Here is an 18,181-nt window from a genome sequence, read left to right on the forward strand (position 1 = left end):
TTTTTCCAAATGCAGAAATGACAAGCGAATCAAACATTTTATATAAACATGGGTTATTTTATTTATACAGTATCATATTCACATCATAATTCAAGACACATACATGCAAACTGATGTGGGTACACACACACACGAGCACGCATCCAAATCCACACACTCACACTCAAACATACACACAAACACAGGAACTGTCCTTCAACCAGAGACGCAGACCTCAGTCCCCGGTGAGTATTTGTCCTTCTGAAATGTCCTTGAATCCACCTCAGCTGCAGGACTGTTGCTGCACAACACTGACCTTTGACCTCCCCACAAAGGCTGGGGAATTTAGAGTTGACTATCTTATTCACATATTGATGGAATAGCCCACACTAACACACTCACAAGCCCTCACAGACATTCCCACCATCACCATCACTCATGCTGTTTATATTTGTGTGTATGTGCGTTTATATGATCTGTGGCTGTTTGGAGCAGCGGGGCCAGAGAGGACGCAGGCTGAGGATGAAGAGGATGAAGAGAATTATTGCCATGACGGTGACGACGGAGACGTAGCCGGCGTGGGGCAGAGGGGGAGAGTCGGGAGCCTCGGCTGGAATCATGTTGGTCAGGTTCAACATGTAGCCCAGCGTCCAGCCTGCATCACTGTCTTTAATCTGGACACAAACACAGAAAAACTGTCATTCACTGACAAACTGCAGGCCAGAACACTTTGAAGGTATTTATACTGTACTTGAATACAGAAAGGTGACTAAATTAAACCAACAAATGAATAAATAAATGAAGAAAGAATTCAGAGGGAACCAAACGAGGAAAATTATTTTGGAAGGACTTTGGTTTTTCCTTGAATTTATCACTACAACCTTCCCACTCCCACTCTGTCACAGAGTGTCCTCTATTTGTATTAGCACCCATAGCTCTAACTTCCCTCTCTATCTATTCCTGTCTGGAACTGTCGCAACTTTTCGTAATCATGGTTTCATGTCAGCATCTGTCATCTAACCAAAAGCCTAAGGAGGAAAATAAACCAGCTTCTCTGGTAGCAGAGGGTAGTAGGTGGTGGTTTGTATGTGAGACCTCTCCAATAAGGCAGCCCCTCTGCCCCTGATGTGAGGTATATTTTGAGAACCATTCATCTGATCGACTTAGTGGGCGTATTGCAGAGAACCCAAGGGAGTTCAGTGTCAAGTGTGAAGTCGATTGGATGAGTGATTCTCGATGGCGCTGCAAGCAGCAAGCAACAGGCAACAAGCAACAGGCCCGTTCTGAATGGGAAAGCACTGAATAGGCAGGCGCTGGGAACAGTGATGTCCTGCATGAGCAATGCACTAGTTTACTCAAAACAAAGAAGAGGCTTGATTAATTGCCTGATGAAAAAAATATCTTTTTGTGAATTTAGCAGTTTAATTTTCGTTTAAAACTGCATTTCATTTTATTTTTTTAATATAAATATTTCATGTCAAAATCATTCATATTCAATTCAATCATTGTTATTGTTCAACTCAATGTCAATTAATGTAATGCTTCTTAATCATTTACATGACACTTTGTGTAATTAGTTAGTTATTCTCCATAGAGCCCCCCGACAGCTACGTCACGGGTTGCTCAGCCATCAGCTGACCAGCAGTGTCCAATCAGATTCACGCAGGTGTGCACGCGCCAATACAATCAAACACACCTTAATATTTTACTAGTTCACTCATGGTTTCGGCCCACAGCTGTTTTTTTTTTTTTTTTTTTCCCGGTTTTGGCCTGGTTCATCACGGTGCCAGGCGCCGTCTGCTGCTGCTCGCCATAACAAAGTTCTACCAGACTCCAGGACAGTAAAGAAGAGTTTCACAGTGTTTGCTGTCCCACTGCTGCAGCTCCTCATGAGGAGACAGTCCCCACATTTCCACTTGCCATCCTGCCTAAGTTGCTCACTCGTGTGCTGCTCGTGTTGACAGTCATTGCTAGTGATGTTTGGCTGCACTGCTGTTGCTGTTCGAGCTTGAAATACCTTGATTTTTAGCTTCAGTGGCCTTATTTAGGTTCGTTACTTCCGCGTGCTCATTGGTGACTGATTACTGTATTGTTGTGAATGCACTGGTGTGAAACATACTTGAGTGTAGCAGATAAACTACTCTACTGTTGTGTGGTTGCAGTTTGGCACGTATATTATGCTTTCTGGGGCTAATGACCAAGTAGGCCAGTGAAAGTTAGCACAGAATTGGTTTTGGTGATATTTCCTTTCCGCCTCTGGGATTTATACAGTATGTAAACTGCAATTCAGGCCTCCAGCAGAGGGTAATGTTGTTTATTGGTTGTCTTATTCGCGTTATTTGCATGTAATATTAGTTTATGGAAATTCTGAAGGGTAAGCACTCACAATCATAATTCCTCTCCATATAGCATTTGGCTAAAGGAATATTTTACTCAAAACATTCAATCAGAATTTATGTTAAATCAGTTAATTTCTTTATTCCATAGTTTTAGCTCTTTTCCTGATTATTGTTAACTAGAGGGGACAGGGCTTAGCTTTTGACATGTCTATATATTTTGTGCATATATGCATAATATAATATATTTCAGATGCTATTCAATGTCAGAAAGTGTTGACTCCATTGTTTTGGGGGGTTTTACTATTTGTGCTCCCTGGTGTTCAATTTTAAGGAGGTAACAATCTTTTTTTTGGGGGGGGGGGGACTATTTGTGTATAACCGCTTACAGTAATGGTCAGTGTCTTGACGTATGAGTGTTTCCGACTGAACTGAGATGACTGATTGAAAGGCATATCAGATGTCTTGGACTTTCTGAGCCAGTCCCTGATGGATAATGTTGTTTGTTTGTCTCAACTGCGCGATCGACCATGTTAATTATTAAATTGAATTGATAAAATGGGATATGATGTTGTGAGTGGTCACCCCTGAGGCAGTTGGACACAGTGCTGTAAAAACTGAAAATCTCGGATAGCCTAACCTTAATTCATATAAAAAATGTAAAAAAAAAAAAGAGAGGATGAACTAAAATCGCATCTCTTTTCAAAATGTTCTCATGGTCTAAAGTCCTCACAGAAACAGAAGTGCAAGGGCGTACCACTGTGTGTACACACACACACACACACACACACACACACACACAGGGCATTGGGTCAGGGTGTGTGAGATGGGAAATGAGTGGCCTGTGACCTACTGACCTTTTTGATGAATTTAATGTTGGAGTAGCTCTCTGAGGTGACGTTGTATCCTTCTGTCAACAGGGTGAGGATGTACGTGCCAGAGAAACAGTACTCTGCCAGATACTTCAAATTTACGTTGGTATGCTGCTGCATTATCTGTTGAAGCAGTTCAAAGGCAGCGATCTCATCAATATACACCATCGGCAGGCAGGAGGATATACTGTAGATAATTGCAGACAGTGGATAAATATGGCGGCAGGTTTTGTGTGTGTGTTTGGTGCATTAGCATGAAGCCCCTGACCTGACTCCAAGGGGTAGCGCAGTAGCGTGTTAGCTTTTCCTTGACAGTTTCCAGAGGGATGGATGTGTCAGTCAGATTGAGGAAGTTCATCACAAAGTAGTAAGCAGAGAAAGCCTGCCATGAGATAGGGAAGGGGGAGGGGAGAGGAGGAGGATATGAGGCCAAAGGAAATTAACCTCTCCTGGTATCTTCAGCAAATGAAGTAATCAGTTTATAAATACATAATTCTCATTATTTGACGCATATGGCTTTTTCTGGCCTCACTGACTCCGACGTTATTTGTCAGTGAGTCAGTGAGGCCAGGATGTTAAAGGGTGGGTTCTTCCAAGTGACGTTATATTCAACACCAACATCTCTCACCAGAAACAGTTTCCCTGTTTCTGTAGACCATTATCTCAATTCTTTGTTTTTCTTTTTTTTTTTTTTTATTGGAAATGTTTCTTTGGCTGTAAGTAGTTCCAAGTCAAATTGTTTACATGATGAGATGTAGATTAATCAGTTGAATGGAGAAACACAGTTTCTGGAAAGTTAAAGTTTTCACATACAAGTCTACAATGCTATGTTCACCATAAACAAAATGCCACTCACCTACATTATATTGGATTGGTGTTAGAAATATTTAGTATCTGCATGGCTAGATACCGGTGGGGATAAAGCTTATTTGCAATATGGGTCAACTAGCACTTTAAGGAAATTACTTTACCAGTGAATCTTTAGGGATTTCATATTCTGACACATGTTAAACAGAAGTGGACTGTGACTATTAAAGATTACAACTGATAAATATGTATATGATGTGTCCCCTGTGTGTTGTTTGTGCAACCCTCCAAGGCCACAGATGAATATGATGACAAATTAACACTGACAGCTGTGTTGCATTACCCCAAATGGCCCCTGCAGAAGTGGCTGGAAGACCCCGTTGAAAGAGCATCGGCTGTATTTGCAGTCCGTAAAGTTGAAGATGCTTTTGACCATTTCCTGGCATTGTGCGAAGTTTCCTTTCCCTGTGTGAGTGAAGGTTGCAGGAGATTTCTGGGGTTTTCTGTCTGAGACGCAGGGGCTGTCGTAGAGGACTGAGTAGTTATTTGTCGCAGTGTAGCCGGGGTGGAAACAAGGATCTAATACTGTTCCTGGACCTGCCTAGGAGAGAGAGAGAGAGAGAGAGAGAGGCGTAAGAGACGGAGAGAGGAAGCTGATTAGATTTAAAACCAGCATCATTGCCCATTTCAGTATATCACGTCTCTCTTAAACATCATTAAATCTGAAATTATGTGACGACAGATCAGTTTTGCGTTGTCCCATCAATGTTAACGGAGAAAGGAAATCTGAAGTTTACCTGAGTCTGGTGTGCCAGCGTCATCCGTAGTGCTTGGTCTTTCCCATAACACAGGAAGCTGTGAGTGTACAGGTTATAGTCATTTCCGTAGAGTCTGAAGGTCACGGAATTGCTCGGTGACTCTGAACCGTCATAATTATCGGATACAAAGCTAATCTGAGTGGAGGCCCCACCAAGGTCAAGGGCTCCTGTGGTTTCCAAACCCTGCAGCAGGGGGAAATAAAAGGCACTGAAGTCTGTGCACAGCAGGGGTGCACTGACAGACACACATTCTTGACTGAAGCACATCTAAAAGCGGAAAAACTTGCACGGACATGTTTTGCAGACATACGCGTGCTGACCTGTGTGAGGCGGTCATCCAAGTAGTTGACCGTGACCCACCCGAAGGCGCCTTCCTCCTGGCCGCTGAGTATTCTCGCTCCCTGATAGGAAAAGGGGGACTTTTGCAGAGCCCCCTCCACAGCCTGAAAGACCTTGTCTGACGCCGAGCTGTTCTCCATACTGTGCGCGCACACAACACAAATTCATCAGAGTGATTCACATCCATAATTCAAATCAATACAGCAGCCCATAAATAATCAAGAGACTCTGTCGTATATAATGGATTTGACAGTAACACATTCGCTGCTCTGGCGGTTCAAGTGGAGATAAATCACAAAGTAGGCAGACAAAAAAAGCTACAGATAGCAGCTCTCCAGCTGCCTGTGCAAACACAATTACAGAGTTCAGGCTCGATGTATCATCACACCAATGTTAGCATGAAAAGAAAAACCTTTGTTACTTTTTATGGATGTATATTTCATGTTTGCATATGGGGATGTGTGTATGTAGACATGGGCCGTACTTCAGTAGTCTCATTCCTGCAGTAGCCCCCAGATAAAGAGGGGTCTCATGGTGTCTTTTTCCGGGGACCCGCTGCTTGGCCTCCTGCATGCACGCTTTTAGAGACTCCCCCGCTTTCCATGGAGCAAACGCATAGCTGGAGATACCTGGACCTGCAAGTTGAGCAAAATGTCATGAGGAGGGTAAAGCCTAAATTTAGCGACCATAAAACATAATGAGAGCCTTGAGTTCAGAGATGCTAGCTCTCTTGGGAATTGAAGGTCATCTGTAGAAATTCATGAACTGGGAAGGAAATCTGCTGTGGAGACGAAAGCTTAGCAAAGATGTTATCAAGGTGTGTGCTTGCTCTATTTGAAGTTCCCAGTGGGCAAAATGAATATCCCTGATTAGATATCCATCATGAATGTGTGCATCCTCCCCACTTGCGAATAAGTTCAGCATTGATAAAGGATACGTTTGGTGTTTTTCCATGCTTTTCTTTTGAAAAGACCAAAACCAGCAATTTGTGAACCCAATTGTTAACCTCACTGTACTTTCTGACTTGTTCTAGTACTGAAGAAATACGTTTTACAGCCGAGTACTGTAGTTTTAAGCAAACGTTATTCAGAGCAGCTTGTCTATCGTATTGTCTATGGGAATCTGTTATCTGGTGCCTGCAAAGAGGTTCTACTTTAAACTTTGATAACTAATGTAAATTACATGAGGAGGCAGACCAACACAGTAGTTAAATCAACTTACAGAAAAGAAGCTAACAGCAGGACTCAGGTTGAAAGACCCATTTATTATATGGTGCAAGAACAAATGATTGCCCTGAAGCTGAGGCACTTTTGACAGATACATTTGCATTTTTATGCGGGTTTCAGGTCAAGATGTAACTCGATTTTAGAGTATATATACATCTAAACATGCCTACAACAGAGGGACTGTAGCTACACCTCTCTATGGATTGCTATATTGTAATTAATGGCTTATTACTGATAAGTCATTTGTTAAAGGAATAGTTTGGCATTTCTGGACATACACATATTCACTGTCTTGCAGAGACTAAGTTGTTTAAGAGAACCTTTCGGTAGCTATGTTTTAAAAACCTATTTGGTTGGTGTATATCCTCATTGAGCTTTATTTACTTTGTCTCTTTAGCTACCTCTTTAATTCCTCATGGACCTCAAGGACCATCCAATAAATCACTTGACCACCACTGCAGAACACCTGGACATCTGGAACATCTGGACATCTATATGATCTATAGACCTGATAATGTATGAGAGCCAACTCCAATGCCTTTTGAGTTAAGTCATGGATTTCTCACTTTATGAGCCATCAGCGCAGCAGCCATAAGCCAATCAGTAACAGTAAAGATAACTTTTACCTTTGGGTATTCAGTGTTGGTACTGTATGACTTTGGCTTAGCACCACTAACATAAACTCTGGGAAAATGCATCCTTTAAAGATCTAAAGTATATGAACATTAGCCCGTTCATACAAGCTTTGTACCTTCCTGAATATTTCCATCAGTGGCGGTACATGTGAATGAGAGGACTAAGTGTCTGCACGTAACACGCTGTGCAGTACATACCTTTGACTTTGCAGGAATGCGTCTGTTCAACTCTTCCAGTGTTGTTATCCTTCTCTGCCGGCCACTCATAGATGTACATAGCTGTGTGGGAGGAGCCAGCGTCCAGCACAATCCCATACTGGAGCGGACACAGAAGGAGGATTTCCAGTTCAGTGCTCACTAAGTGACGTTATCTCTGGATGAGTTCTATCCAAACGTACAGTTTAAACAGTCAGTGTAATGATTATACAGGATAGCTCACAGACAAACCTCCCAAACTACATCAGCAACACATTTATCTATGCAGACAAAAAATATTAGTTTATTACAGAAGCTACTCACTAAAACCACCCTAAAAGCTGTCATCATTATTACAAGACATACAACTCATGCTGGGCTTGCATTTGTGACAAAAGAGAGTAGTTATTTGATATTCTTATCAACATCCACTGGCCTTATTTGGTCGTGGATTTTCAGAACCAGTAGCACAGGTTGAGGTCATTTTGACAGGACACCATATTTGGCTTGTGGACTTTGGATGTAGAGTCAAGCCAAAGGGAACAGCCTGCAACATTTTTACATTTTCCTCTACCGTACCTTGAACTTTTGGGGGAGGGGCCTGTTCTGCAATACTGCTACAGTCACCAAGGCAACAATCGCTATGACACCAATCACAGTGATGATGATGGTCACGGGCGTGTGCCAGGGGTTCTTCTCTTTCATCTCTGAGAGCGGGGGCGGAAACACAGACAGACAGGAAGGAGAAGCGAGAGGGTTGTCGGGATAGAAAGGGGGAGGTGGGGACACATTGGAGAGGAGAAGGGGATGTGTTAGCAAGTCTTGCATCCAGATGTGAGTGATGTCACAGCATGTGTGTTTGTATGTATGAGAGTCTGTCTGGGGGTTGCTGAGTGTTTAATTGTGTTGTTTTGTAACCAAGGACTACAGATGGATTTCTGATTTGACTGTCTGAACTCACGCCAAGCTGCTCATTGATTCTAGGGGGGGCTGTTATTTCAGCGACGGCACTTTTGAAAGAGTATTCCACCAAAGTACTTAGCTAATGCTGAAAGATCAACAACATTTCCCCTTTGGAAAAATAATTAAAAGGAAACCAGTTTCACTGTCATTATTGTGGAAATAGCTGAAGTGTTTGTACAAAACAATAGAATAGTTGGCCTCAACAAAAACAATAACTTGTATATTACAAAGCTGTTGACCTGTTGTGATTAAAACTATAGCAATGAGTCATTTTTACTGAACTGTAATGAATAATTTCAACATCCTGTTATAGGTATTATTTTAATCCTGAATATATGTGGACACTGTCTGCTGCTGCTTTGTTCGGCTCCCATTCCTTCCTAAGTACTCACTGAGTTTCCACTGTTTACTAATGGGAATTGAAACACACGCACGCACATGCACGTATTGTAGATAATATGTGCTTATATATTCAGAGTTAATAAAGGGACAAAAAAAGGGTGCTGCAGGCTGTCTGTGTTCACAAGGCTATTGTGATAGAAAAGACTGAACAAGATACCAGCCTGAACTGTGAAGTACGCACGCTTAACGTGCAGTACACAACTGCATGTTTGATTAATATCAGGGTAAGTAAACTGGCAGACACTATCTAGGTGCAGGACAGCTGGCAAAGTACACACACACACACTCTCACTGTAGAAACAACCCTAACTGCTGAGTACATTTTAGGAGGGCATAGAAAGACACACACACACACACACACACTTCTCTGCAATGCTGGATCAGCAGGACATTGAGCAATGATAGTAAACCTGACCTTTGCCCACTGTGGGAACCACAAAAACTGAAACTTTAGAGCACATTAAAGCAGTGAGCCATGGGTGAAAAGAGATCGTGTACTTACCTCTGTTGTCTACTTCAATGAACTTAGCACTGACAGGGGAGGGAGAGAGGCGGGGAGAGAGGGACCACGCATGGTACAGGGAGGGGGATGGGGGAGAGGGAAAAAAAAAATGGAAGTGGAAGGGTCGACAGGAAGAGGAGAGAATGGACAGGGAGGTAGCGGAGTGAAGATGAGGAGAGGTTTTTCCGTCATGGCCGTACAGAGGATTAGAATGGGCTGTGTGTGTGTTTCTGGTTTAGCAGCTCTGAAGCACTGAGTTTGGCATTTCCTCCCCAAGCTGGGGCAAGCAAAGCTGGTCACTATGGAGACACAGCTAAAGCGTGTTTGTGCGTATGCCAGTGCACTCTTGTGTGCATGTGAACCCCTTAAAAGGCTCTCTCTCTCTGTCTGTCTCTCTCTCTCTCTCTCTGTTCTCTCTGTGGGATGTGTAGGAGGGAGGGGAAGTGGGGACTCCCTTGTTTAGCTCATTTTCATTACTGGCAGGCCGTGATGTCATCTCTGTGACGGATCGGAATCCCCTGCTTTTCTCTACGGCCGCGTGTGTGTGTGTGTCTGTGTGTGTGTTGGAAGAAAAGGGGTTGCTGGAGAGTTCGTGTGTGCGTGTGAGAAGATTCAATACATGACTTGCCTGCAAATTTGTTGATCCATTCACAGATCCAGATTCTGTTATTTCTCTCTCTCGCTACACGAGAGATACACTTTCAAACATAAACAAGAGAATTACTGTGAACACATTATTTGTGTCACTTATCACTCCCTAATCTTCCTCTCTGTGTGTGAGTCCTACAGCTCTCTCCAGACACACACAGACAGACACAGACACACACACACAGACACACAGACACACACACAGACACACACACAGACACACACACGGCCACCAAAATGTTGATTGACCATGCTAGTTCTAAGCAAAAAAACAAAGTTCATGGCTGTTTTCCTCCTGTTAAAATATGACCCAGTAGTGTGGCTATTTATTCACAGTGTGTTCTTTAAACAGGCGTTATTTAGTTACCCAGCTGAAATCTTTTTATAAGAGCTAGTGTAGCATACTGCATATGACCATGGAAATGACACTGATTTAATTTCTGTGCTGATTTCTTAAGATAAAATAAACAAAATGTAATATTGTCACAATAACAGTAGCAAAATATTAAAATCAAAATGGAAGTGTGAGAGTAGACTTGTCCAAATGCATGTGACGGGTTCCTTTAGGCACATGTGACCCTCCACATGACTGACCCAAAGATGGTCAGACCACATTGGATAATAGCCATAGCTGTAGGAAAAAAATAAAACCTGTTCTTTATTTTGTGGGTTTTGTTTGAAGCTTCTTTTCAACTTCAACTGGATAAAGGCAAAGAAGCCTGGGTGGAGCTGCTTTAAGACAAAAATGTGACATCTGTTAGAGCTTACTGTCGGGCTGAGACACATGACAATCAAACACACAGGCCCCAGAACATTTGTTGTTTTTAAATGTCCATGTCTTGTTAGGACACGTCCACTTCAGCCTTTGGTGCCATTTATTGGATGTTCCTCTCTGACAACAGTTATATGTAAAGGGCAAGACTTGTAATGAATGTTTATAGTGTCGGTAGGACACTTTGTGTCCAGTCGTTTGAATTCTGTTTCAGAAACTTCAAGACAGGAAAAAAGTGGCAAAGTACTTCAAAAAGTATTTGAGGTTTTTGACAAATTCTAACACTCAGTAAAACTATAGATTTATAAACTGTTACTATTATACTAACTGAATGAAGACTGTGAGATGTGGTTGAAAAAGTAATCTCTACTTCAGATAATTTACTCCTCTCCAAAAGTTAAGTTGAGTTTATTTTATATGAATGAATATTGAGCAGACATACAAAGGCAAATTAGTGTCACTAAATGAGATTTAAAATTGTTGCTCAAAGAACTATAATATTGAGCTTATGTGCAACTCAGGCCTCTAAGTACTTTTAAAGAATAAACTAAAAACACTGTAAAATAAATATTATCTACACAAAAGTTTGTTGGCAAAACCTTTTATAGTTTATAGTCTTTTATATAAAGAATGTGAGTTTAAACTGGACTCAAATTCTTCAAAATGTAGCTAAAATTCAGTGAATAAAGTTACATAAGGATATTTATAGTTAACACTAAATACAAGACACAGAGTTATAGAACTATACATTAATCATATATTACATCAATGTCAGCCACCGAAGCCTCATACAGTGCCAATCTTAGTGGAGGTCAACCACCAACCCAGACTGCACTGCTGTCAGAGCTACATCAGTCAAAGCCAACATCTTGTTTCAGTGCAATTATGGGATTCATCAGACTTTTCCGTGAAGGCGTTGAGCCATAATGTGATTGCCACACGCTTCCTTGTTTTACAACGTCTTAGCACATTTAGATTTGTCTGCTGGGGAAGGAAACAACCAGCTTCAGCATCAATGAATGACTCCATTAATGACAACTAGAAGTACAAAGTCTGTTAGGGAAGTGGTGACAGTAGAGCTGTAGAGGTGCCCTGCTGTGACCTGAACCTCACCCTTCCTTCCGGTCACTGTTAAGTCAGAGCAGTATTTAAGCAAGAGATGAACATTCACTCATGCAAAATCACTTCTGTAATTTGCTGTCAGATAAAGGAAGGGAAAAATCTGCAATCATGTGTCGTTCACTCATGATGAAGATGCCGCTGGCTGCCGACTAGACGAATACACACTCACAGACACATGTTGAGACAGAAAACAGGGCTTACCCGAGAGAGAGATCAGAGGAACTCCTCTTGGAGCATCAACACAGACTGAGGCACAGACTTATAAGCCACACAAGGTTTCGACATTTGTACTTGTGAGGACTTTCATTGACATGCATTCCCTAATGATCACAGCTACATGTCTAACCCCGACCCTCGGACTATCCCAAAACCTGAGATTTAACCCTAAGAACGTGCCTTAACCCTTAAATTGCCAATCAAACCTGTCACTTATTCAATGTCTTATTCAGAGCCACACATTTGCAGACACTCATATACACGTTGAGACAAACACCATACAATCACTCTTGCATCACAGTGTTTCCATTTCTGACCCCTCTGTAAACACAAATGTGGTGTTAAGGTGAGGCCAGGGTGATTCAGACTACATCATGAGGAAAGACGGAGTGGTGGGATAAAGGAGAGCATGGAACGGCAGTGGAAAACTTGCATAACATCTGCTAATACTTACTGTATCTCTGAGTTCTTTTTACTGGGGCTTATGCAAATACCTTAAGAATTTATGAGATTATTTACTTGGCTTGCAAAAATAAGGACATCTATATGTTCTCAAATTATAAGGCAGCAGGAAATTAAAGAAAAGCACCCTGTAAGAAGACTCGAGATAGTTAGTAGATGGAGTGTTGTTTAGATGAGGTACAATTATATCACTCACCTACTAAAACAATGTTCAACAACTGTCACACATAAAATAACATCCTCAGCACAAAGCCATTTTACTGCCCAACACACACATGCATCTTGACTCAAGATGTCCACTGACGTCCACACATTCATTCCCGGATCACTAAACCTTAATTTAATCCCCACTAATCCTAATATTTATCTAAGGTTAACCCTAAAATGTAATATTTAACTTAAATTCTGGTGCTAAACTAGCCTACAAAACTAGGCAAAAAGACAAAATTCAGCTAAAAGTCTAAAGTTCACACTTGTTTTTACAAGTTTTTAAAAGTACGGCATATGTAAGTACTCATACAAACACACAGCGGCCCCCGCACACACACACACACACACATAAAGGCCAAGATACACAGTTAATAGGTTGACCTTATGTGCTGTCCTCATACAAGTAAGCACACAACTATGGGTTTATATTGGCTGTATGTTTAAGAACAGCCAGGTCCTTGTTTGATAACTTATGACATAACAGAGCCTCCACCCCTGGATCTGATCTGAAATTATGGGCTCGTAAATCTGAGATATAGAGATGCAAATGCATAAAGGAGGAAGAGAAATGGAAGAAGGAGGAGTGTTGTCATGAATCAGCAGATACTGAGACGGTTGTTACTTTACATTCAGCGATGAGTCAAGAGGTGACACAGTTGGAGATCAACTATGTGGTCCCATAATGACGGGAAGACGTGTCAACACGTCCCTTAAACAGGACTTAAATTTGTTATGCTGCTGTGGTGGCTCCCAACAAGTCATAAGCATGTGTATGTTTAAACGAGTGTTTAAATGTTATAATTAAGTAAAATTAGCAATACCACATTGGAAAAATGCTCAATTACTATGTAAATCCAGCATAAATCTGTTAGTAAATATATGTCGTACTTCAGAGTAAATGGAGCTATTTTCCTCCTAAGCTTAACGCATGCATATACACCTACAGAAATCAACATAGTGCCTATCCTCCTTATGGATCAACACATCCTCTGTCTGCACATACATCATTCTGTTTTCAAACACTGTCCTTGAGTTGTCACCGGGCTTCTTGGTTCAACTTTTTCCAAACTTTTGTTTCTCCTAACAGCAAAACAACACTCACTCAGCCGCTATATAAATACTGCTGTTCAGGCCATTGTGAAACAGCATTGTCTGCCCCTTCCTGTAAAAAGGGAACCTCTTGCTGCGTCATATGATGAAAAATGAGGGGAAGCATCTCTGCCTGCCACAGGGAAGTGGTCCCTGCTCAGTTGTTTTCAGTCTGTCCTCGCCCTCAGGACAAACTGACACTAATGTTGCACTTGTCTGACCCAAAAAAATTACATAAGAATAGCCTCAAGTCTAATATTATTCACATATCGGTGACTTGGTGTTTACATTTATCTAAATAGAGAGCCAGTTGCCCTATCTTGACACTGTAGATAAGGTATCAGATAAACATTGTTGTTGACTTATAAAAAAACAAAAAAACTTGCAGTTAAAGGAAGCACCATGAAGGAAATTCCACTCAAGCCCATTAATATCATGTAACTGTAAACTATTACATACTATTGTAAACTTTGTTTTGGGAGAAGTAGCCCTTTAATGTTCATAGAGAGGCTTGTGTCTTATCTTGACAGTCAGATAAATATGTCGAAGCGCTCTCGAATAGACTGAGGTACCCGACAACAAACCATGTAGGCGCAAATAATAGTTGAAAACTCTGCTTTCATTACAGTGCCCGTTCACGTTCATACTGAGCATGAAATATGGTTGCTGAAACAGTGATTAGCTAATTGCTCTTTTGAGCCATCAGTACATCAATAAAAACATTGTATCATACATCAGATATGATAATCAAACTTTATGCATTTATTTAATGAGACAACACTGTTATTGCCCTCAGTCACGTGCACTGTCTCTGTTAAACTACCGTAAGCCTCACATGATCGTAACACTGCCTCTGAATAAGTGTGCCACTAACCCACGGACCTGAAGCCCCCCTCTGAATCACACACACGCACACAAACACACACAGGCACCTGCTTATGCTGGTCCGCACAATGAGGCACACGCTAGGGAAAAGTCACACACCTGCCCCACACTGCTACACAGCTGCTACATGCAGCAAAGCAAGTCACACAGTTGGAAGAGAACACACACTCACCTGATACATTTACTGGACGGACTTGTGGTACATCTCCCTGCTGGATACACTGGGTGATGAGGATTTCCTGTTGTGGTGTGTGTGTATATGTGTGTGTGTATATTTGTGTTTGTGTGCCAGTCATAGCAGTACACCTACCTCTTTGTGCAGACATGGGTTCTTTCTCAGCAGCAACACAATGCTCTTTCTATTCTTTGCCCCTCTCTCTCTCCCCTCTCTCTCACTATCTCGCTGTTTCTCTCTAGCCCTCTCTCTTCCTCTCTCCCTCTTCCTCTCTCTGTCTCTCTCTCTCTCTCTCTCTCTCTCTCTCGGGTAACAGCTCTCTCTGCTCAGTCTAACGTTTTCAGCACCTCCTTTCACATACACTCGCTTTATTAGGAGAAGCTGAGCTTCCCTCCTCCCTCCTGCTCAGCCCACTCCCCTCCTTCCCAGGCGCCTTTAGCTTTGCCTTCTGCTTACCCCTTTCTCTTCCTCTCTCTCTCTCTCGCTCTCTCTACACCTTTGTCATGCTCTTTGCCGCTGTCACTCTTTCACTCAGTCTTCCTGCGTTTTCTCCTTTCCCTACTTTCTGCATCTCCCTCTTAATCTGTCTCTCTGCCTTAACTCTGCCGCTCTCCTCCACTGGTGTCTTTTTCATCATTTTCCTTCTGCCTCTCCTTTTTGTCATTGTCTCTGTCTTGCAAAAGTGGGTCAAACATGAAAGCAGTGTTAGATCTGGATGGGAGCTGGAGCTGAAGCTGTAGGGATATTAGAGAAGAGGCAGAGGGTGAACTCAGTCTTAAACCCTCGATACCCGGCACCCTCATTTTAATAGATGTAATCTTAACGCTGCGGAGAAAAAATAGTCTCATGTTTCTACTGAAGTCTTAAACCTCAAATAGAGAGCCTATAAAGTTAACTCAAAGAGGAATTATGCAAGATTTCTACATGCAGAGTAGCACAAAGCTTTCAGCTCAGGATGATAAAGAAACCTTGAGTGTATGGCACTGGCTGGGACGCTGCTACCTGTGTGGTGTGTGTGTGTGTGTGTGTGTGTGTGTGTGTGTGCTTGTTAAACACTTTTACCAAGGCTGAAAAACAAAGCTCTGCCTGTTTTTGAGCCACGGTCACAGGGGAGAGACCATTCAAATCGACACACCAGGCTACACTTTAACCACGACAATAACGCGCTACCACTGCACTCGGCACCGATACTCGTATGAGAAAAATGTGCCACCATCGGCAGAAAACAGTTAATATATGGGTGTGATCTGTATGCATGCTAATGTGTATAGTGCAATCAGTACAAGTGGTATTGGGGGGATTTATTTTTTTTTTTATGTGGTGGTGTGACTGCAGACGTTAGGAGGTATTATTTTGCTTGGAGCTCTCCCAGTGTTTTATGCAGTGATAGAAGAAAAACACACATTATTATGACAACAGTAATCCTCACTTAATGATGTCTAAGCAACAAGCAGAATACTTTCTTCAAGATGGCAACAATGTTCTGTTATTCAGCTTGAGTCTGTAGACGCTCCACCAGTCTGTCACTAAATATAAAAATCATCATTAGTCATGGGAAATATCAATCTATCCAATGGTGTGCTCAGTGAGAGGGATGGGGGGTGTCTCCTAAATGCCCATCTGGTCGCTTGAAGGACTAGTTTGACATTTTGTGTACGTTAAATATGAAGGCTACAATCAGCAGCCAGTTATCTAAGCTCAGCATAAAGATGTTATATCTCAGATGTTTTCCCTGCGTCTGGTCTTAATACTGATGATGATATGCTCTGGTGCACTCCATATGATGATTTTGTCAGCGAAAACTCTAGATAGCTGAAGCCCCACTCTGTACCGATTATAGGACTACAAAGATGCTCCTCTTTTCACTTTTGCCATCGTCCTTTAGGTACTGTGGTGTGGACAGAAGCTCTGTCTCTGCTGTTTTATATATATTAAAAACAAACTCATGAAGTTCAAACGCTGTCTTAATGTTCCACAGCTCTCTGTTATCACCCAGGCACATCTACAGTTGGCAATTTAATATGCATTCCCTATGTTGTAACAAGTATGAGACAGAAACATAATGCTTCATTTGTAGAGAACAGGATAGGCTGTGCTAAAAGCTACTGCAGTTTTGATGCTTTGACCACTTTGAATAAAAGCATTACTACCGAACTGCACATATTGTGTTACTCTTGCAGATTAAATCACTTGACATATACCTTCTGCTCAACACTTCCCACTGAATGATCACCTCACCAGGATGTGTTTTCATGACATGGAGGAATGATTTAATTCCCTAAGAATATTTTAACTCATTTGTTTTTGTCATTTGCAGAAAACCACACCCTGTCATCCTTAAACAAGCAAAAAGAGAATCTGTATTGTAGACATTGATCAAATATTGGTCAGAGTATAATTAAGTCTTCCTGCTTAAGCTGAACTAAGATAGCAATGAAATATCGCTGGTCTTCTCTGAGATATTTACCTTATGGGACTCAGCTTTTGTTTGTCAAATGCAAATAACAGGGGCTTACTGAGCATTTAAAAAGGTTATTTTACAAAGTAGTTTCCAGTAGTGCAACATATCATTTTTTTTTGGCAAATATTGTTCAAGTAAGGGACAGAATTTGATACATTTTATTGCTACTTGCACATTTGCATATTAGAACCATGAAAACGGAGCAGAAGAAGAAGAGAAAAAGAGAGCAAACTGTGAAACTTTTCTGAGACCTTACACAATTGTCATTGTTTCCCCATTTTACAAATCACTTACTGGTGCAACATCTAACAGTTCCTCAGAATGATAAGAAGCAAAACTGACAGACAGACAGAGGAGGAGAAAGGAACTACGAGGGTCGCCAGGCAGGACTCCTGACGCTTGTTAGACCACATAGTCAATCAGCAATCACTGGAACATGACAATCAATAAATCAAAACTTTAATTCTATGGCCTCTCTCGCTGACTGGCGCCCACAGGGCTTTTAGTTGGAGAGCAGTTGGTTAATGAAATGCCACCATAACAACAATATTTCATGTTTAATGTATTTTGTACATCTATGCTGACCTCTGACAAAGGAACCCTGTACATTATCCAGTTCATATATGTTCAAAATAACGTGTGATGTGAACAAGCTGAAAAGTCAGGGAACGTGTTATTTCCTGTTTTAATTAACTAACTGAGGTTTTGTTGATGTTTTAAGCTGCATAGACTGCATATATTATAAAGATGTCCACTGGAAATGTAGCAACAACAGACGTGCCATCAGTCAACTCTGTCGGCTTTGGTCAAATGGTGTTCATCAGTGGTGAACACTAATAAAAGATGATGGACCCCACAGTTTATTAGAGGCCAGTTAGTGGGGATTGTGGTTTATTGGCACCACCATTTCTCCCTCTTAAAACTGGAAGGCAAAACTGAGCGCAATCTTTGAAAAAGCACGTCAAAGATCATTTCCTGAGGTGGTTTAGAAGGTTCAGTGTGGTCGAGAAAGTGTTGATTTAATTTTTACCATACATGGTGTTTCTCATGTCAATCAGGAATGACTG

At 41.6% G+C, this 18,181-nt stretch overlaps 1 protein-coding gene across 2 annotated transcripts; it reads right to left on the reverse strand.

Annotated features, from left to right (window-relative positions):
- Positions 1–36: 36 nt before the first annotated feature.
- On the reverse strand, positions 37–14,992 carry entpd1 (ectonucleoside triphosphate diphosphohydrolase 1). 2 transcript variants are annotated; one of them, XM_070852515.1, is made up of 10 exons: positions 14,789–14,992; positions 7,787–7,914; positions 7,211–7,328; positions 5,636–5,786; positions 5,133–5,292; positions 4,792–4,995; positions 4,338–4,595; positions 3,456–3,569; positions 3,173–3,310; positions 37–653 (listed from the first exon to the last, which is right to left on the reverse strand). In XM_070852515.1, exons 1-10 carry the CDS (start codon positions 14,802–14,804, stop codon positions 447–449), a joined length of 1,494 nt encoding a protein of 497 aa, XP_070708616.1. In that variant the 5' UTR covers positions 14,805–14,992; the 3' UTR covers positions 37–446. The 2 variants fall into 2 exon arrangements, with proteins under 2 accessions (XP_070708616.1, XP_070708617.1); XM_070852516.1 differs by lacking the exon at positions 14,789–14,992 and adding an exon at positions 14,651–14,742.
- Between the last annotated feature and the right edge of the window lie 3,189 nt (positions 14,993–18,181).

This window comes from Pempheris klunzingeri, chromosome 20, assembly GCF_042242105.1.
Source record: "Pempheris klunzingeri isolate RE-2024b chromosome 20, fPemKlu1.hap1, whole genome shotgun sequence".
In the NCBI taxonomy this organism is placed as follows: domain Eukaryota; kingdom Metazoa; phylum Chordata; class Actinopteri; order Acropomatiformes; family Pempheridae; genus Pempheris; species Pempheris klunzingeri.